Source organism: Mobula hypostoma, chromosome 13, assembly GCF_963921235.1.
Source record: "Mobula hypostoma chromosome 13, sMobHyp1.1, whole genome shotgun sequence".
Lineage (NCBI taxonomy): Eukaryota > Metazoa > Chordata > Chondrichthyes > Myliobatiformes > Myliobatidae > Mobula > Mobula hypostoma.
This window is the reverse complement of record NC_086109.1, coordinates 85,476,217-85,489,008: the sequence shown is the minus strand read 5'-3', so window position 1 is coordinate 85,489,008 and position 12,792 is coordinate 85,476,217. Positions and strand designations below refer to the sequence as shown.

The 12,792-nt window shown below is 41.7% G+C and overlaps 1 protein-coding gene across 1 annotated transcript; it reads left to right on the top strand.

Moving 5' to 3' along the window:
• The first annotated feature begins 6,594 nt into the window (after positions 1 to 6,594).
• si:dkeyp-59c12.1 (Ras-related and estrogen-regulated growth inhibitor-like protein) lies at positions 6,595 to 12,536 on the top strand. The gene is made up of 4 exons (XM_063066543.1): positions 6,595 to 6,775; positions 6,853 to 6,906; positions 7,003 to 7,079; positions 8,897 to 12,536. The coding sequence occupies exons 1-4, from the start codon at positions 6,628 to 6,630 to the stop codon at positions 9,323 to 9,325; spliced, it is 708 nt and encodes a 235-aa protein (XP_062922613.1). The 5' UTR covers positions 6,595 to 6,627; the 3' UTR covers positions 9,326 to 12,536.
• The last annotated feature ends 256 nt before the right edge of the window (positions 12,537 to 12,792 follow it).

Genomic DNA, 12,792 nt, shown 5'->3' with positions numbered 1-12,792 from the left:
ATACTCCTTACAGGCAGCAGCAGGAAATGAACCCGCATCGCTTGTACTGTAAAGCATTGTGCTAACCACTATGCTACATGCTGCTCCAATGCTGGGAGATGATGCATCTCCCAACATCCCAAAACCTTACCACAATTTACAAAAGCATCAGGACTTGTAGAATATTCTCCATTTATTTTCCTGAGTGGAAAGGAGACTCAACAAGATTTTGCCTGGATTGGAGGATCATTGTTAAAGAATCAGAGTCAAAATCAAGTTTATTATTACTGATACTTACTTACTGCCCGTTATCTGCTGGCATTTAGAGCAGCAATGAAGGTCCTCCAACTCTGTTTGTCCTTGACCACTCAGATGTCGAAGGATTCTTCGCTGCTGTATCTGTAACAGTCCTGTTTGACCAGTCTGGGTTGTTAGCCTTGAATCGAACCCCAAAACTCGGAGGACCAGTGGACCACTCTTAGTCTGGCCTCTAACCTATCGTCTGTTTGGCATGGGTGACCCTACCAAGAGCCAAAGCATGAAGCCCTGACTCCAGCCAACATAGCTCTCCAGGTGTTGAGGCACACAAGCCTCCAAACCACAACAAGGTTGTGGTCCTCTTGGAGGGTTACCTCTGATATATGCAGTAACATGAAATGTTTTGTCTTGCTGCAGCAGTTAAGTGAAAGACATCGAAATTCATGAGAATCAAAATAAATAGTTCAAAAGAAGTTCAATGGGGAAATTTTCATGGGTTCATGGACTTTCACAAATTTGATGGGAGAGAGAAAGAAGCTGTTCTTAAAATAATAAGTGTGAGTCTTCAGGCTCCTACACTTGCTCCCTGATGGTGCTAATGTGAGGAGAGCATGTTTCAGGTAATGAGAATCTTTAATCAGAGATTACATAGACTGCACTTCTTTTTCTTGCAGTTATGGAGGCTGGGAACTGACCGGATAGAGAGCTTTTCCCATGGTACTGGTATGAAAAACAAGAGGGAATCATTCTCATTTGAAGAGGAGGAGCTTTAAGGTGGAGCGAAGAGGTAAGTTGTTTTTTTCTCTATGTGCAGAGAATGTTCTCGTCTGGAACCCACCAGCAGAGAAGGTGATAGAGATAAGATACAGTCACAATGTTTAAGAGACATTTAGACAGGCGCTTGAATGAGTGAGTGAATGAATGAATACAAACCTAATGCAGGCAAATGGGATTAGTGAAGATTAATGAAAAGGCCAGCAAGGATATGAAAGACTGAAGGGTTCATTTCTGTGCTCCACAAACTGAGTGTACAGTACTTGCCCTGTTGTGTATTTAATATTTCAGTAATATTTTATATGTTGTATATTCTTGTTCATTTATATAATTCATTACTGGGCTATATGTAAAAATATGTGAGTTGAATACGTCATGATGCCACCACATGGTATGTGCACACCACGCTTAAAGTAAACTCGGTTAGACTCACATTTCAGACTCCTGTATTTTCCTTTGAATTAGTTTAATGGTTTGAAGTTACAAAACATAACATTTCCCCTTTTCAAACCCTTCAGATCCTTGAACGTTTCATCTCAAATGTTTGTTACATGACATCTGGTTTACCATGATCTAGCTCAATCCATTGTGCAATGCTTTGATCTGTCTGAACAGTGCGCATTACTAGCTTTCGATGTATCTTTTTACATGACAAAAATAAACCAATACAAATATTTAGTACATTACATAATACAAATACATAATATACATAATGTACTAGCTGAACTCATGGAACACGATGGAGTGTTTTCCAATGGAAGCATCAATCAAAACAGCAGTGTTAAACTATTGTGTCCCTATCATTTCTGGTCTGTTCGTTTGTTATGTGCCACATTGTATGACATCAGCTATCAAGGTCTTTCCATGACCATGATTGTTCTTGGCAAATTTTTCTACAGAAATGGTTTGCCATTGCCTTTTTCTGGGCGGTGTCTTTACAAGACGGGTGATCCCAGCCATTATCAATACTCCTCAGAGACTGTCTGCCTGGCATCGGTGGGTTGCATAACCAGGACTTGTGATATGTACCAATTGCTCATAGGACGTCCACCACCTTCTCCCGTGGCTTCACATGGCCATGATCAGGGGACTGAGCAGGTGCTACACTTTACCGAAGCATGACCCGCAGGCTGGCAAAGGGAAGGAGCACTTTATACCCCTTTTGGTAGAGACATATCTCCACACTGTCACCAATATCCAGTAGATGGTACAAATTTTTCAGGGTGTCGAGACCTGAGTCATTCACCCCAAGTATCCGGCTTCTTGTATGTTCTTGTAGCTATGTTTGACAGACACTTGAATAGTTAAGGCAGAATAGGATATGGGTTAATGCAGGCAAATGAGACTAATGTTAAAGTTCAAAGTTCAAGGTAAATTTATTATCAACATATATATTAAAAAAGGCATCCGTTAGTCTTGCGAGACCATGGATCTGCACCTGGAAAGTCTTCACTCTCCAGGGTGCAGGCCTGGGCAAGGTTGTATGGAAGACCAGCAGTTGCCCAAGCTGCAAGTCTCCCCTCTCCACGACACCGATGTTATCCAAGGGAAGGGCAAGGGCCGATACAGCTTGGCACCGGTGTCATCGCAGAGCACTGTGAGATTAAGTGCCTTGCTCAAGGACACAACATACATACATGTCACCATATACTACACTGAGATTCATTTTCTTGCAGGCATTCACAATAGACCAAAGAAATAGAAAAGAATCAACGAAAAACTACACTCAACAACTGACAAGCAGCCAATGTGCAAAAGAAGACAAGCTGTGTTAATACAAAAAAAGGAATAATTTAAAAATAATTAGTAAGTAAATAATACTGAGAACGTGAGTTGTAGACTCCTTGAAAATGAGCCCATAGGGTGTAGAATCATATCAGTGTTGAGGTAAGTGAAATTATCTATGCTGGAGCAGAAGGCTTGGGTTAATAACTATTCCTGAACCTGATGGTGGTGTAAGACCTAAGGATCTTGTACCTCCTTTCCTATGGTAGTAGCGAGAAGAGAGTATGGCCCGGATGGTTGGGAGTTCTTGTAGATGAATGCTGGCAGCGCTCCTTGCAGACGTGCTCAGTGGTGGGGAGGTCATTTCCTGAGATGGACTAGACCGTATCCACTACTGCTTGCAGGCGTTTCCATTCTTGGGCATTGATGTTTGCATACCAGGCCGTGATGCAACCGGTCAGGATATTCTCCACTGTCGAAGTTTGTCCGAGTTTTTGATGGCTTATAGAATCTGGCAAAACATCGAAGAAAGTAGTTCTAACGCAGGTGAATTTTAAAAAAATCAGCGGAGATATTGTGGTTCAAAGGGCCTGTTTCTGTGTTGCACAAATTCTCTAACTCCAAATGTTAGGAGGATTTGGTTACTTCCTTGTGCAGCTGTCGTTGAAACAGAATAAAGGACACTCACTGTGGTAGCATCTGGAGTGACATCAGCAATATTGACACGTCCTTTCCACAATTACAGTATACACACCTATATAGAACTTTAGAACATGGACTTTGGCACCATACAAATAACATAGCGTCCTGACTAGCTTGTTTGGCAGGACTTGCAGTGGAGCCTGAGATCTGGAACTTGTCAAACTCCAGGCCTGGTCTGGAGGAAGGCCAAAGACCTCAGAAGCTGGAATGCATCAGATGATCTGGTTTACTGTAAATGAGGACTGATATCCTAGAATTAACAAATTCCCGATAGTTAACAAAGATCTTTTTTAAATGACCGCAATGCAGAAAATATGACTGACATGAATTTCAGTTTTTGACAAGATCCCACATGGGACACTGCTCCAAAAGCTTCAGGCCCATGGAATACAGGGTATATTAAAATTGGATCCAGACTTGGCTTAAAATGGAGGTCAGAGAGTCATAATTGATGGATGCCTTTGTGATATGAAGCCTGCAATCTTCCACAGAGATCAGTGTCAGGACTATTACTGTTTACAACATAAGTGAATGATTTGGATGTGGATGTAAGAGGTACAATCACTAAATTTACAGATAACATGGAGATTGGTGGAGTTGTTGATTGTGTGGAGGTAATCTTAGCCTACAGGGTGATATTATGTCAGTGAAATGGGCTGAGAAAAGGCAGATAAAAGTTAATCCAGATAAATGTGAGGTGAACTATTTTGAATCAGTATCAGGTTTATTATCAGTGTCTTATATGATTTGACATTTGTTGTTCGGTGGCAGCAGTACAGTGCAAAGACATATTATAAATAATAAAATTAATAAAATGCACAAAACATAAAGAATGAGATGGTATTCAATCTGATGACAGAAGGGAAGAAGCTGTTCCGGAATTATTGAGTGGCAGTCTTTAGGTTCCTGTACCTCTTCTTGAAGGGAGGGAGGGAATGTCGACTCAGACCATGAGAGGCCTGTGTCGGGCATTTTCATGCCTTACAAGGCACAGATTGGAAGTCTGTGTGGGGCGAAAGTCTCCTCGCACAGACTAGAGCAACGTGTGATTAAGTGCCTCGCTCAAGGGTACAAACATGCTGCCACAGCTGAGGCTTGAACTAGTGACCTTGAGGTAACTAGACGAATGCCTTAACCACTTGGCCACGTGCCCAACACGTGAAGAAGTAATGAAAAGAGGGCATGTCTGGATAGTGAGGGTCATCAATGATGGATGGATGTACACCATGATTGGTAAGGTCCTAGGGACTATTGAGTGAAGGAAGGGACCCTGGTGTGCAAGTCCAAAGATCCTTGAGGATGGCAACATGGCTGCAGTACTGCGCAAAAGTCTTAGGCACAAACCTGTATATATTGCTTGGGTGCCTAAGACTTTTGCACCGTACTGTATTTGCCAATGTGGAGCAGAGAGCAAGTTCATCTGGCGGTAGTGAAGGATGTTGGGAATGGAAGGGGTGGAGTGCCGTGGGAGGGGTGTAGGACATGTGGCAGAGAAGGAGTTCCAGAGGCTGGGGGTAGTGTGGGTGTAGACACGCCCAGCCCTGAGACACCAGGCAAGGTTATTTGATTCCAAAGAAATGGTTTATTGATCATTACTGAATGCCCCTCTGGTACTTCCCACTCCCTCCTCTCTCTCTTCCCCCTTTCTGAACCATGATTCCCCTCTCCCTGCCCCCTTCCCACTCTCAGTCCACAATAGAGACCCATATCAGAATCAGGTTTAGCCACACTTACACGTCACATGATTTTTTTTGTGGCAGCAATACAGTGCAATACATAAAATTACTACAGTACTATGCAAAAGTCTTAGGTACTCTAGATATATGTGCCTTAGAATCTTGTATAGTACTTCAGACAATGTGATTAAGAAGATATATGAGATATTGGCTTTTACTAGTTGAGGCTTTCAGTACAGGAGCAGAGAGATTGTATCCAAACTTTACGAAACGTTGTTCTGTACACTTCTGGTCATGATGCTGTGGGAATGTTACAGTAGCACTGGAGAGGGTGAAGAGGAGATTCACCAAGATGTTGCCTGTGGTGGAGTGTTTTAATTATGAGGGGAGACTGGAGAAGGTCGGTTTTCTGAGGTACAGTATATAAAATGGTGAGGGTTAAAGACAGGGTAACCTTGTCCCCATATCAGAGGGGGATAAAAGTAGAGGATATAGATCTAGGGTAAGGTGTAAGAGATCTCGGGGGGGCACTATTCACCTAGAGAGTGGAGAGTAGCTGGAATATGCTGCCAGTTGAAGCAGAGATGCTGACAGCATTTAAAAAGTGTCCCAAAGAGCAGTTGGATTACCTTGGAATAAAAGGTATGAGCCAAGTGTTGTAAAATGGGGATCCTCTGGTTGGTATGGATATACTGTACCATGATTCCATGTCTATTGTTTACTTATTGAGATACAGCTTGGAAAAGGCCCTTCTGCTCCTTCAAGTCACGCCATCCAGGAACCCCCGATTTAATCCAAGCCTAATCACGGGACAATTTACAATGACCAATTAACCTACAATCCGGTAGGTTTTTGGACTGTGGGAGGAAACCAGAGCACCCAGAGGAAACCTACGCAGTCACAGGGAGAATATACAAACTCCTACAGGCAGTGGCGGTAATTGAACACAGGTCCTCAATACCGTAAGGCGTTGTGCTAACCACTACGCTACCGTGCCATGCACTGTACTGCTGCCGCAAAAAGAAATTCTTGACATATTTTGTGATTCTACCACTCTGTAGTGATTTAAGCAGATCGCTTGAATGTTACCCAAAAAGTCCCATCAAGTCGGTCCCAGAGAGATTAAAATAAGAAATGTTTCATGGCTTTGTCAGTATAGAGTTAAAAATAGCTTCAAAGACATGCACCAGTGAAAATATTTCAATGAATTTTTTCCCTTGGAAAATCCGTATTCCGATACCGTCACAACGCTGGGCAAATACTTCAAACTCGTCATTCTGCAGAAATAATTTTAAAGACAGAACTGATACTTTCAACGAAAAACATTCCTTCTTTTTGAGTTTCGGTGATGCTAGATCCTTTAATGTGTTAGTGGGGCCAGCAGGGGGCTGTGGTTCTGCTCTTAAATTCTCTTACTCTCTCTCACTCTCTCTCTTCCCCTCCACCTCACTCTTTGTATATCAAACAGCAGCATTCTTGCTCACAGCTCAGTTCATTTCCGCAACTTGGAGAGATGTGGGCTGACTTGAAGCTTAAAGCTGCAAATGGTTCGACAGGTTCCCTAAATGAGCGTGAAGTATTTTCTCCTATGAATATACCACCTCTGTCAAGGATGGAAGCCAATGTTGTGGTACTGGGGGCAGATAATGTTGGAAAATCTGGTAAGTTTATCAGTCAACAGAGGCAATATGCAATGTTTGTTCAGTTCAATTTTTAATCACAGTATTTCTGTTTGCAGCTTTAACCGTTCGCTTTTTGACGAGAAGATTCATCGGTGAATATGGAGATATAGGTAAACATTTTGCATTAAATCTTTCATCTGGTTTCAAACAATACTTTCTTTGTTGTTGAAAGGCCGTGTTTAATATGAAGTTTATTTGAATTCTAGAATCTGTCTACAATCACAAAGTGACTGTTGCTGGGATACAGGTTGCTTTCAATATTTGGGACTCTCCGTTTTCTCAGGTAAAACTTTTAAGATTAAAACTCTGACTATCTCAATTGTTTTCTTTCATGGACTTGTTATGTCACAATATTAATGAACCTTCCAAAGTGGATAGATTTTAATTTTACTAACCCAAACAGCTTTTTCGTTCCTTTAGACCCTATTATTCACTGAGGGGTCCGTGGACCCAAAGTTTGGGACCCTTGCCTTAGACTGAGTACAAACTCCATCTGTCATTTGTTTATATTGGAAGCTAACACTATTTTAGTGCTGTTAAAAGTTTAACCAGTTCCTAGCTACTTTGGTTACACATATAATTGCCATATCTCTAATGTTCTAAATGACAGCAGTGCTTTATTGTCCTCTTACTAAAACCAGTTCTAATATTCATTTAGCTTTATAATCTTTATAATTCCTGGTGAATTAGCACAATACACTTGGTCCATGTTGTGCATGGATATGGAAGAGGCAATCTACATTCAGTGTGAGCGAGGAGTAAACCAATTCACGGTAAATTGAGTTTATTGTCCTATGCAAAGGGAAGGTGAGGTACTGATAGAATAAAAGCTTGCTGGCCGCGGCACCACAGGCATGCAAGTTCAGATAACACACAGCACATAAACTATATTAGACAGAAAAAAGACAGTGCTGAACAAAACATTAGTGCCAAAAGATAAACACAATCAGAGAGAACCCCATGGCAGTGCAAGCGGCGGTCTACAGTTTTCCTTTGAAGAGGTAGGGTTAGGATTGTGCAGGTCCGTTCAAGAGACTGATGGTTGTAGGAAAATAGCTGTCTCTAAACCTAGTGGTGTGGGACTTCAGATTTCTCTACCTCCTGCCTGAACTTCTGCACCCCATACACAGACAACAGAGCATGGAGATCTGGAACTTCTTTTCTGTTTTGCCCTGCTCCTCCATAAATACAGGTGTTTTGTTGTTAACCTTGGCACTGAAGAACCTTTCAGTGTATGGCACGCATCCAGAGATCCATTAAACTCTCTAGAATTAAACTGTTTATTCAAGAGCAAGTTAACTTTTAATAGCACGATAAATTTCAATTACTTTTAACAGATGTATTTGGCATAAAACTTAAAAAAACAAGTTTCAGTTATTGTTGGAATTTTTAAAAATTTATCTTCCTCTCACCTCTCTCTCTTAATCACATAGGCTTTTCCAAGCCTTTATTTTGCTTTCAGTACATAACTTACAATTGAATGTTCTTATTTACTGTATGAGAATAGTCACCTAGCTGATGCACAGAGAGTGCCAGTACCCATGGAACTGTAGCCCAAGGTGTCATGAGCTCTGTGGCTTGCTGTAGAGCGTTAAGCTTTCAGTGTTCTTGAGCACTTATATTTACTAATCGTTATCTTAACTAGAGCCATTAAGCCCTTATGCTTTCGTTTTAATCTTGTCAAGTTAATTGTGACTGGCACGTGTTTCCCGCATTCTATGATTATTCTAAGAGAACTCTCGTTTGGCACCTTAGCGGAGCCATTCTGTCACAGTATGTTTCGCAGCTCCTGGGTTGAGTCGGTGCCAGGACCTCCGTGACAGAGAAAACCGGCCGTTCTTCCAGTATGCTGTGACATAAGTAGTAACTTAAGGAAAAATGGGTTGGAAATGAGGCATCAATGTTTAAGGTGCTCTTAGATAGGGGCATGGATGGAAGAAAAATGAGGGGCTATGGACTATGTAGGAGGGAAAGTTTAGGTTGACTGTGGAATATGTTAAAGGGGTAGTACAGCATCATAGGATGAAGATCCTGTACTGGGCTATGTTCTAAACCAAGCGTTAAAGAGTTTGGAATGACCCAATTTTGTTTCCTTTGAAGGATCGACTGAATAATAACAACGGAAAGGAGAAACAGATCCAATGGGCAGATGGCTTTGTGTTGGTTTACAGCATCTGTGACCGAGCCAGTTTCAACATAGTCCGGCAACAGATCCAGTTCATCAAGTCAATGAAAGCTTATCCTGGCGCAGACCGAGCTCCCATCGTCATTGTGGGAAATAAGAGGGACCTCTGCCACCGCAGGACGGTCTCCAGTGAGGAAGGAAGACTCTTGGCTCTAGCAACCCACTGCGAATTCTATGAAATCTCCGCAGCAGAAACTTACCATGGCGCGTTGGTGGTTTTCCACGGTCTGGTGGACATAATCAAGGAGTCCAAGCTCCTGACCATCAGAAAACCAGCCGGGATAAGGAGCATCGTTCGGAGTATGTCTGCTGTGTTCACAAGAAGAAGAACAGATTCCTTGTGAACTTGACATCGTATCGACAGCACAGCGCTGTGCTGCATGTTTTAGCGTGGACTCTGCCTCGGGTTGTATTACATCCTTTGTCATGAGGTTTACATCAATGGTCAGAATTTAATATACGTTTTGGGATTTTAAAGATTCCTTTTCTGCTTTCTCACAGTTTGTGGGGACAGATGGAGCTAGATGTCGAGCTTCACATTGGGAGCCTAAATAATGAATGTGGCCCGTTGGCCTTTGTAGTCTATCCTCACCACCCATGCCCATTATACAGTATAATGGGTGGAAACCAAGCACAAGGGCCTTTGTTGATTCCATCCTTCATATCCCCTTCGTGGGGTACTGAACTGCTATAACGCCAGCAGATTAATGATCCAATCTGATAAGTGTGCTGCTTTTAGGAGAGTGTCTCAGATGGCTTGTTTCAGAGAGATTAGCCCACTTCCTCTTGATCTTGTTGAGCTCTTGGACACAGCCTTATTCCTCATTGAATAAGCTTGCTTGGCGACCATGAAATCCGTCCGCTTTGAACCAAGTGAATGTTAGCTTTCTAAGTGGGTGATAAATGTTAAAAGGCATGGACAGAGTGGATGTGGCAAAGTTGTTTCCCATGATGGGGGAGTCTAGTACGAGAGGGCATGACTTCAGGATTGAAGGGCGCCCTTTCAGAACAGAAATGCGAAAAAAAATTTTTAGTCAGAGGGTGGTGAATCTATGGAATTTGTTGCCACGGGCAGCAGTGGAGGCCAAGTCATTGGGTGTCTTTAAGGCAGAGATTGATAGGTATCTGAGTAGCCAGGGCATCAAAGGTTATGGTGAGAAGGCGGGGCAGTGGGACTAAATAGGATAAAACGGATCAGCTCATGATAAAATGGCGGAGCAGACTCGATGGGCCGAATGGCCTACTTCTGCTCCTTTGTCTTATGGTCTTATGGTCATTGTGCCCGATGAAAACCTCCCAATAACGTACTTCTACCCTCACGTGGTGCTGCTGTTGAGGCTCATTTGGGCATTTGTAGTATGACATAAATGACTAGCATGATAAATGAAAATTATTCTTAGCTTATTTGAATTTGCACATTATGTTGTCTGACAGTCACTTCCTGTAAAGCGTTCACCATGAGCTGTAGAGACGATTACATTGGTTTCCTCCTTTTCTGGCGAATGGATGAAGTGACATCATTAACTCACCAATGATGTTGGGCCATAGCATTCTCCTTCTTACTCTTGAAGACGTTCACCACCTTGATAGCAAGATCAGGGTGAGAAAGTCCATTCGAACCACTGAACGACCCAGTTTTGAACCAACAACTTGTTTCATAAAGAACTGAAGGGATTTTACCACCGTTGGTCCTTCTGGGAATTCACTCCTCACCTTACTCACAGCTTAATAGATTTTTAGATATTAAGAGAATCTAGCAATATCATGTTAGTGTAAGTAAGTAGAGCTGATGTAAAAGACCAACAATCATCTTATTGAATGTTGGAACAGACACAAGGAACTAAAAGCTTCAAGTTCTTATGCCTGACTCTCTTCATACATATCACAGAATTAGACAATGGCCATGACACAGAAAGAGTCCATTCAGCCCCTCAAGTCCATTCTAGCACAAAGTATGAGCAATCCACTTAGTCTCACTCCCCGTCATTTCCCCATTGCCCTGAAAATTCTTTCCTCTTAGATAATCATCCTTTTCTTTCTGGATGCTACAATTGAACCTGCCTCTTAAACTATCACCAGAAATGCATTCCAGACTCTAACCAGACACTTCGTGTAAAAAGTTTATTTCTATATGAAGAACTCTGTGATAGCTGCCTTGACTTAATCTTGAAAAAATGACATCTTGATTTATAATATTCCAACATTATCTTTTCCAATCTACAACTATCTAATATATCATGAGTTTGAATAATTAATCCACTTCTAAATATTACAATAGTTCTAACTCATTCGTATTTTCTCATTCTTGCTCACTTGAAGTAGATCAACTTCTTATTCACATATATTAAAATGGTTCCAATGCACCTAGGTTAGACCGGCTTATCTTCTTGGACAGAGTAACACACACAAGATACTGGAGGAACTCAGCAGGTCAGGCAGCATCTATGGAGAGGAATAAAGGCCAATGTTTTGGGCTGAGACCCTTCATCAGCACACTGCATTTACCTTCTTGGACATTTCTTTAACTCTGAGTCACTTCAGCCTGAAGTTGGGCTTGTTCCCAATGGACAAAACATTGAGCTATTCCAGATGGATTGAGGAAAATTATGGTTGATTCAGGCAAAGGATTGTGAAGTTAAAAAGTGGAGGAATCCTTTCATCCAAAACACTAATCAGGGAAGTGAATGGAAATGAATGTCAAACTATATTTACTATCTAAGTACGTATACATCACCATATACGGCACTACCTTGAGATTCATTTCTTGCAGGCGTTTACAGAAATACAATAGAATTTATGAAAACTCTACCTAAACAAAGACTGACAAACAACTAATGTGCAAAAGACACTCTGTGCAAATAATAATGCTAAGAAGATGTGTTGTACAGTCACTGAAAGTGAGTCCATAGGTTGTGGAATCAGTCCAGTGTTGGGGTGAGTGAAGTTACCCACGATGGTCAAAGAGCTTGATGGTTGTAGGGAAATAACTGTTCCTGAATCTGGTGGTGTTGTCCCTAGGCTCCTGGAGCTCTTTGCCAATGGTAGCGAAAAAAAGAGTGCATGGTCTGGATGGTGGAGGTCCTTGATATATTAGTGGGTTCAGAAGAGAAGCAATTTTCTGTGGAGTGTAAATGACGGGAAGGTGGGTTGAGTTCAATCCATCTAAAAGAGATGGGCTTTATAGGCCTTATGACCTTTTCCTCTGCTCTTCAAGATTCTTATGCTAACTTGAGAAGAACTTTTGTGGTAAGACGACGCCTAGAGTTCCTGTAAATGTTCAAACATGGAACTTTTGCCTGATATTAAACAGTGTTAGGAAAAAACATATTTATACTCTTAACAGTTTCTGTCTGGGCCTTTGCAGCTTATTTATAGAATCTGGTCAAAGTTGATCAGCACATATGAAACTATTGTAGTAGTAATATATAAAAATGTTAACTGTAAATACACAAGGTTTTATGCACAGTATGTGTGAAGCTATATCTGGTGCTGTATTTCATTCAGCCTGCTGCTGAGACTACTGTGTTAACAATAAACGTTTTCTCTTGGGGAGAAAAATATGCAGACCTTTCTTTTCTCTTGAAGCTTGCGTGATAAATAAATTGCAGACTCTATGTTGGAAGAAATGTGAACTTCCCTGTGAAAGTCAAGTGCAAAAAGACAAAAGTCAGCCAACAGGTCTTGGCTTCCGTTTCCAGTCTTTTATTTTTTTAAACACAGCGCGGAATATGCCCTTCCGGCCCTTCAAGCTATGCCACCCTCAATCCCCCGATTTAATCGGAGCCTAATCACAGGACAATTTACAATGAGC

Bases quoted from the DNA above. Each gene is read 5' to 3' on its own strand.
- si:dkeyp-59c12.1 (XM_063066543.1), top strand. From the start codon at position 6,628: ATGTGGGCTGACTTGAAGCTTAAAGCTGCAAATGGTTCGACAGGTTCC. The intron at 6,776-6,852 runs GTAAGTTTATCA...TTCTGTTTGCAG, and splicing joins AGATAATGTTGGAAAATCTG to CTTTAACCGTTCGCTTTTTG. The intron at 7,080-8,896 runs GTAAAACTTTTA...TTTCCTTTGAAG, and splicing joins GGGACTCTCCGTTTTCTCAG to GATCGACTGAATAATAACAA.